The 8,823-nt window shown below is 44.2% G+C and overlaps 1 protein-coding gene across 1 annotated transcript in view; it reads right to left on the bottom strand.

The window, feature by feature from the left end:
* Positions 1 to 8,508: 8,508 nt before the first annotated feature.
* The window catches only part of pitpnm3 (PITPNM family member 3), a gene marked incomplete at both ends in the record, with an annotated part of 199,018 nt that continues 198,703 nt past the window's right edge, over positions 8,509 to 8,823 (bottom strand). The window contains 1 exon segment of the mRNA XM_084310842.1: positions 8,509 to 8,823. This exon segment is cut by the window's right edge and continues 21 nt beyond it. Within this exon segment, the coding sequence (XP_084166968.1) occupies positions 8,509 to 8,823 (315 nt within the window).

Raw genomic sequence — 8,823 nt, 5'->3', positions numbered from 1 at the left:
GGGGTGCAAAATTATTAACTTAACCTTTAAAGGACAATTGCAATATTGAATACTCAATATAAAACAGAATTATTTTAGCATTCAACGTGATTCATATTGGCTGACATTTTGTCACACAAGCCCCCCGTGAAGCCTCTTGAGTGCTCCTTTGAGTGCTGTTGTTCAGCAGGTGGTCATTTATTAGCAGGTTGTTTTATTGATTATTCTTGTTTAATTTTATATATTTGGATCCAGACCCCAGGAAGAATAGTCGCTGCTGAGGCAGTAACTAATGGGGATCTGAAATAAAGAAATACATTTGAATGTTCCTGGTGAAGTCTGAGCAGTAGAACACCCATCCCCCGAAGATTGTTCTGGCAACATATTTTGGCTAAATATGCCTCGTTTTATAAATGTGTATTGATAACATAGTGCTGTAATTACATTTTCTAATAAATATGCATGATCAATTTCAACAATGTGTGCTTTTATTTTGATATTCCTTAATTCCACGTTGAAATTACGTGATACATTAACACTTTGATTGCCTAAGGTTAAATTCATGATATACTATCCGTTGCCAGCTCCATTTGTCTATGGAGAAGTTCCCCTTCTTTGCAGGGCTATAACTTTTTAAATTCTATTGCTAGATTGCCATTATTAGGGCCCATTCAATGTCCTATATGTATTGTTCAGGGTGTATGAACGTTAAACTTTTTCATTCACATATTCATACTAAAATATGATCTAAAGTATAAGTATGTTTTCATCTCTTTCTGCAGCTTTCTCCAGAACGTGATTTATAGCCCCAAATGCATTATATTGATGATCAAATACAGTTTGGTAGCGATCGGTGCCAGATGAAAAATTTCAAATGGACGTGCTTCTAGAAGTTTCTACGTATCATCTGATGATGACCGGATGGGCGGGGGATCGTTTATAATTCCGTGGGCAACGTTATACCATTCATCTAATGTGGGTCAAATGTTCATCATAGCAGTTAGTGTCGAACACGGTAATACTACACGCTAAAACTCACCCCAGTCTCCGCGGGCCGTTGGGCGATCAGCGTGGGGTAGACAGTTTTCCATTATGGGATGTCGAAATACCCGGTCCATTTCCAGGTTGTATAATAGTATATACGTCCAAATCATGTTGTTTATCGAGTTATTGGCAACGGATCGCTATGTATTGTGTCGAGATCGAGTCCCGGGACCTATACGAGTGCCTGGAAGTAATATGGGTGATCACCACTTCATCCACATGACTTCCTGTTTGGCGCTTCTGCCGATCGGCCACCAGATGGCGCTATTGAACCGCTAGAGGATTGAGAGGAGCTCAGAACTGTGTGTGAAGGCTGCAGAGGGGAAATATGATTCCGATCACAGATTTTTGAAATATTGATATTAAAGACGAGTTAGGGCGTCCTCGGCAACTTTAGCATGGCTAGGAAAGACGCCTAAACACGTTTTCGGCACTTAAAGGGGTCGCCAAAAAAAATCCTAAATAAAATGGGGTCGTGGTATAAAAAAGTTTGAGAATCCCTGGTTTAGAGCATGGAACCCATAGAACTATATAAAACCGGTGGAAGCTAACAAAGACCAAATAATTCCAGTTATTTTCAACCTAGACACTGGTTTCCAATAATTTTACTTCATACTGTACAAATCCTGCCCTCTTTTCTGGATCCTCTAATTGCAACTGTTGCTTCCCTCGGACAAATAAAGGGAAGCAACTGGAGGATCAAGAAAAGTGGGTGGGGTTTGAGGTTAGTCAGTTCTGAGGTCAAATAAATTGAAGACTATTTTGCTGCTGTTGAGGAAATGTTTTGACCGTTGCATGGTTGCCCTGTTGGGTTGAATTGTAGCCAGAAAAACACAACTGCAACTTACTAATGCAGATACAATGGTGTACTAAACAATATATAACAGAATTTCTGTACCTCTGTGAAAGCTTCTTTATTTATGCAATAATGAAAATGGAGTCTAATAACACAATAGCATGTCATAAACATGTTTATCACCACACAGTAAATCTGTACAAAACAATCATTTTGATATCTGTAAAATTATATTTTTGCAGCAGTAAAACCAGATATGTTTCTAGACGAATAGTTAGTGTCAAATGCTAATCAGCTGAATAAATTAACAAACGAATAATAAACACCTTTGTACAAATGTCATATCTTGGCAAAGTAAATAATTGAAGGTGACACAATAATAAGTCATAAGGGTAAATGGCAATTTTGATCTATTATTTTTGTCAACATTAATCATTCAGTGATATGAAGCTTTGTATACAGTCTTTGTTATTTAATAGCCTAGTTGATGAGTTGTTTGCGAATAGTTGAAAGTTAACAATTTAGGAACAATACACAGTAGTTACTTTTACATTGTAAATAGTTAATAAAGGGTTGTTTTACTTTAAGGGGCTACAGATAGGGCTAACGATGGGTTACCGGGTGACAGAGTGAGTAAGGTACAATATTGAAATAGGCACATGCCCAGGGTAGTCTTATCTAGCTAGCAGTAAACTGTACTGGAACTCAGGGTAAACATATCTGAGAATTACACATCCAACTGGGAGTGCAATGGGGATCCAAATAAACGTAAACTTAAACTGGGAGTGCATGGGGCGTGGCCAACTGTGAGTGCAGGGGGCGTGGCCAACTGGGAGTGCAGGGGGAATGGCCAACTGTGGGTGCAGGGGGCGTGGCCAACTGTGAGTGCAGGGGGCATAGCCAACTTAATGAGTATCAGTGGCACCTCTTATCTTATCTCATCTTATCTTATCTTACAGCAAAACTGTGCAACCAAAGCAGTTGTGTGTATAGGTAGAGTATAGTATAGGGGCACTTCCTCGACAACACAGACCTATCTTGCACATAATATCACATATATCTACAGCTCAATGAAATCACTTACAGTATGATGTATATAATACAACAAAAACAATCCATATCGAAATCCTATTTCCTCTATTTTTTTCATCATCATTTCATTGAGAGACAATTAACACAACACAAGGATTCAGTGTCCTCTGATGACATCACTGGTGGCCATATTCAAACTCATTAACTCTCAATAACTGCCAAACTAAGTGAATGTGTGCAAAACAGTTTAGAGCCTTTGGATATGTGTGAGATTATGTGCAAAACAAAATTGCATTCGTTTTTCGTTGAAGTGTGACCCCTTTACGTAAACCCACCCATTCCCAAATGGCCCCTCACAGTTTATTTGAGTCAAATTCATTATGTGCACAGGGCTGTCAGAAATCCATGTACACCGCAAGGATTTAGGATTTAGCTTAAATACTCAAGGAAATTATGTGCTGAATTGGTAGTCTAGTGCCAGGGGCTCCTTGAACAGAAGAAAGAGTCCCGTGGTCTTGTTTTGAAGTGATCTACAGATCTATTGATTGGCCTGAGACTAGTCTAAGAACAAGGCAAACCTAAAAGTGACTGTTTCGTTCTTAAAAAAAAAAAAAAAAACATGCAAAATCAGCTAAATTATGCATAGGCCAATAATATGAAACACAACTGTTGATTTAAAATGATTGAATGAATATTCATGATTAAATGAATATTGATTTATTTCATTATTATTATTATTATTATAAATAAAAAATAATTTACCAATTATGTGGTGGTTGTCCTTATTGCTTTAACTACTTACAAATTGAAGTAACATAGAACATTTGTTAATGATTACTTAACAATTAGCTCCCAAATCATTTGGAAGTTCAGTCCGAAGTTGACCACTGCTGAAAACACAATTAGCCATTTTCTTACAAACCTTACTATAGTGTCACCCTGAACTCAAACATGTCATCATTCCCGTGTCATTTCACAACAGAAACCAATATCACCACGAATCATACAGAGTTTGTCAAAGTCACAAATTAGCATAATTACCATAGTCGATTACCATATCGCGTGTACATCGATGAGAATGATCGCCTCATTGCCTGAAGGGCAAGACCTTGTTTTTGTAAACAACTCAAACATTCAGAATCAAATCAAAGTTTACTATTTTACTGTTCTATATTATGGAGTTCTCATACAATGACCAAGTCATGCTATTGTGTGCTCTGCTACTAGATATAGGCAAATCTTACATTCACACATTATCAATACAGCTACGGCACCTTAATGAGACACTTACTGGACCACTGATGCTTATAGGAGGAACAGATAACCCCTCTAATCTAATCCTCTGACTGACTGTACAGAGCAGGGAGAATTCCTCCCCACTATGCGGGTTCTTAGTTTGACCTAGAGAGGTCTTAAGAACTCTAAAGCCTTGGCTCTCGTTCTCCACAGCAGACACAAGATCCACAGCAATTCCATTCTCTGACCCACTGCTTCAAATCCCCCCCCCCCCCGCCCCCCAACATACAAAAATACAATTTCTCTCTGGCAAAGAGTCAGGCAGCAGTGCTGGGCTGCAGTGAGAACATGCAGGTACAGTATATGAAGACTGGACCAGACAGCCAGGACTCTGCCTCATCCGGGGGCTCGTCCGTAACCGGGGGCTTCACTTGGCATGCAGCCTCGTACGTCCCGGGGGCTCGTCCGTACCGGGGGCCTCACTTGGCATGCAGCCTCGTCCATACCGGGGGCCTCACTTGGCATGCTGCCTCGTACGTCCCGGGGGCTCGTCCGTACCGGGGGCTCGTCCGTACCGAGGGCCTCACTTGGCATGCAGCCTCGTCCGTACCGGGAGCCTCACTTGGCATGCAGCCTCGTCCCTACCAGGGGCTTCACTGACATGCATTAGGGTGTCCGAATATCTGTACAACACTTAACCCCATATACTGTAGGCTACAACCACACATTTAAAAACACATACCAACGAACACACGCCAGCGCTCGCTCACTCACACCGGCCCCAAGCACACTTTTGTGTGCATGATACACACAAGCACAAATGCAACGCACGCATGCACGCACACACACACACGTACAGTACATACAGTACATTCTGTACACACACACACATACCTATTAAATGTCCACACAAAATATAAAGTAGATACAATGCACTTTGTCATGAAGGTAAAACTCATACTTTGGTCAAGCAAAATAGAACAACAATGTCAATTTGTAATTCTACACAACGTCAAATACAATTTAAGGCAAAAGTAACTATTCGACGAATCAAAAGAACCAAGGTTCGAAAACACACATTGAAAATATTTCTATTTACAGTATTTCCTCATAGAAAAATATGTATAACTTGCACAGAGCTTGAACACAGCGACAGTATGGCCCAAATCACGAGGGGCATACGATTTAATCTCGCTTCCAATAGCAGTTGTAATAAATGGATGCAAGGGCATTCGGGTGACATTCCACCTAATGTGGGGTCTATTGCACAATACCCTGCTTTTATTGGAGCTACTGCGACGTTCAGTCCAATTGATCACTAAATTACTGATGAACACCACGATAATAAGCTGTAATTTTCATTGTTCTACACACCGATACTACAGTAAGTTCCGATTACCCTTTATGATTGTGTGGACCTATCCGAATCACATTTCTGTAAACAGGTTTTTGATCGATTCGACACAGAGCGGCCGTCAAGCCACTTTCACGAATCCCCCTCGCCTTGTGTCCGAGCCTTTTGAAGACGGTTACAGCATTCAACGGGGGCGGCGTCGGTGCACAGCGATCTGCAGCAGAAGAAATTACCACCAAAAAAAGAACTATTTGTGTTCCGAATCGAGCGCCACGGCTGAACCCACCGCTGTGGCATATATACTTGGATTAGTGTGAGTGCATCCTGGCGGCTCGGAGCCGGTCCAGTGGCCGTGCACTCAGTCCAAGGATGATGCAGTAGGGAGGGAGGGAGGGAGGGAGGGAGGGAGAGAGAAGGGCCGGGGTTGGGTTAGGTCAGCTGCCAGGGCTCTCGACCGTGACGGTAAATCTCCAGCTGAAACCCAAAGGCCACGGCTCTCTTGTTTGTCCAAAGGTTCACACTGGGATGATGTGTGCCGAGTATTTACATAGATTGAGGATCACTGCAGGGGTCTCTGGTAGTATAGTATAATAGGCTGTATGAGGGCCACATGCAGGCCCTGATGGTGTATTGCTTGGTCTGGAACCAACGTTGTATAGGTTTCAACAAGTGCCTGTCCACACTGGTAGACAGGATTGTAGTGAAATTTGTCACCCTCTGAAGCACATACGTGTGTGTGTGTGTGTGTGTGTGTGTGTGTGTGTGTGTGTGTGTGTGTGTGTGTGTGTGTGTGTGTGTGTGTGTGTGTGTGTGTGTGTGTGTGTGTGTGTGTGTGTGTGTGTGTGTGTGTGTGTGTGTGTGTGTGTGTGTGTGTGTGTGTGTGTACTATACAAGGCTACTGTCTTCCAGACAAATTATGGCCCGCAGCCTATTTCTAACACTGAAATGGCCTCACAATAGCCACACAAGACATAATTTGCACTCAGCACACAGCGTTAGGGGGGGGAATCATGTTGCTATTTTAAGCAACGTGGAAACATTTCAGACTATACTTGAGGATATCCACTGAGCAGTCCGTGTGAAAGAGGCCAACGGTCGAAGAAGAGTAGAGGATGAAGCAGGAGGAGGTACAACACAGCCGGGAGGAAGATCTGGTCTCCAATTTACACGTAGGTAGAAACAACACTGTCAAATGAAAGAGAAAACATTTTATTTTCTTTACCTTCAATTCAAAATCCAGCGCAGGTTAATGCATTGCTTGCTTTTTGTGTGTTCTACATTCACGCCCTACATGCTTCAATGAGGCTTCGTATAGCTCTAATAATAATTTCCTTAATTGCACCGAATGAGTGGATTTGCAGCCTGGCTGGACACTCCGGCTGTGGCCTGGCCGCTAGTCACATAATCACAATCATGGGCAAATTAAAATTCAGCCTCCAGAGGAGCCGTTTCTAAATATAGCAACACAAACCCAGGTTTCTCTATGAATAATTATGAGAGTATTCAGACTGATAGCTCCCCCTCTCTCTCTCTGTCTCTCTCTCTGTCTGTCTCCCCCCCCCCCTCTGTCTGATCTCTCCCTTTGGCTCTTTTTATTCATCTCTCTTTGAATAGGTTACTATAACATGGCTCCAGAGTTCCACCATTTAGACGTCTCTCTCTCTCTCTCTCTCTCTCTCTCTCTCTCTCTCTCTCTCTCTCTCTCTCTCTCTCTCTCTCTCTCTCTCTCTGTGTTGTCCCGTTTGACTGTGAATCATGTCCGTATAAATAACATCCTTTTTACCAAGACCCTCACGCATCAAGCCGTGAACGACATAATCAAATCGAGGTGAAAGTGTTTCGACTGCACCGGCGCTCCCAGTAGTTTACCTATCAAGCCAGAATCAATCTGCGCTCAGCTCGGCGCTTTGTGGAGCCTCGAGCTCGCTAAAGATTAGCGGTGAGAACGCGGTGAGGCGATAGGCCTGCATTATTCAGGAACAATGATTTATTCATTGTTACTGCCGGTTATTCTTCATTGGGAGACGATATAACGTGACTCCGCGGGTCCTGTTCCATCAAGCTGAGAAGAATCATGGAAGGCACCCTGTTGAGAGGCCCTTCTGAAAGCTCCCCGGGAGGGTCCTCAAAGAGAAGCCGCCTAACCTCGATCCTCGCTCCGCAATGGTGGAACGAACTCCCCACCACAGTTAGTTAGGACAGCCGAAACACGATCATTCTTTCGCCGTCGACTAAAAACACACTAACATCAATATCTGAAATGAAAGAAGAAAAATAAAAAAAAACCTAACCTTCTTACTGTCTTCTACTATCATGCACTCTTTCCACTAAATAATCTTCCTTGCTTATATTACTACCTACTATACTAATATGTTTCAACACTGCTTAACACTAGGGCGGCTAGGTGGTGTAGTGGGCAAGGCGCTCGCCACCAATGCAGGAGACGCTGGGTTCAAGCCCAGCTCTCCGCATTGCTATCAGCTTGGCTGGTCGTTCATACTAACACAATTGGCAGTGTTAGGGGGTGGGAAAGCTGATGGGTGGGGATCGGACGTTGTGGACAGCGACTCCTACAGGTCGGTTGGTGCGCCTGCGCAGCAGAATCAGGAAGCGACGGGGGCGGCGTGTCCCTCCCACGCAGACCCCCGCCGCTGAGAGATCACGCTGTTCAGGTGAAAAAATGCGACGGCTGCTTCCTCGAGTACCGGAGGGGACACGTGATGTAAGGCTTCGTCCATATTGCAGCCGGCTTGTGGGAGGCATGGCCTAACAACGTTCGAGACAGGGGAGGGTAGAATTGGGCGATACGAAATTGGGATGGGAGAAAAATAGAAAATGGGAGAAAAAAGTAGATAAAAAAAAAAAACACTGCTGAACACTGTTTGATGAACATTGTTACTCAGCTGAAACAGAACTTGTAAGTCGCTTTGGATAAAAGTGTCAGCTAAATGACTAAATGTAAATGTCTCGCAAATGCCCTCTCTCACCTTGGCTCTGGACCCTGTGACCCCCTCGTTCTCCTCCTCCTCCTCCACCCTCCCTCCATCCTTGCACCCCTTCCTCGCCGTCAGGGAGCGGTGTCTCCGCGGTGCATGGAGGCGCGCCCCCACGTGCCCTGTCCGCTTAGTCCTCCTCCTCCTCCTCTTCTGCCCCCGGGTTCCTTGTCGGACTCCGGCTGGCTCTGGGCGCGCTCGGGCTTGGGGTTGGGGGTGTAGGGCGGGTCGGGCTGCTGGGCCGACATGGTCCTGCGCAGGTGGGTGCGCTTACACAGGAAGTCGGGCTTGGCCGAGAGGCCGAAGGAGCCCTTCCTGAGGACCATGCGGACCGACGAGGTCTTCTTGGGCCGGGCCCGGTGGCCGAACTGGAGGGAGGACAGGTGCAC

Source organism: Notolepis coatsorum (genome assembly GCF_963971535.1).
Source record: "Notolepis coatsorum genome assembly, chromosome: 1".
NCBI lineage: Eukaryota > Metazoa > Chordata > Actinopteri > Aulopiformes > Paralepididae > Notolepis > Notolepis coatsorum.
This window is presented reverse-complemented; position numbering and strand designations above follow the sequence as displayed.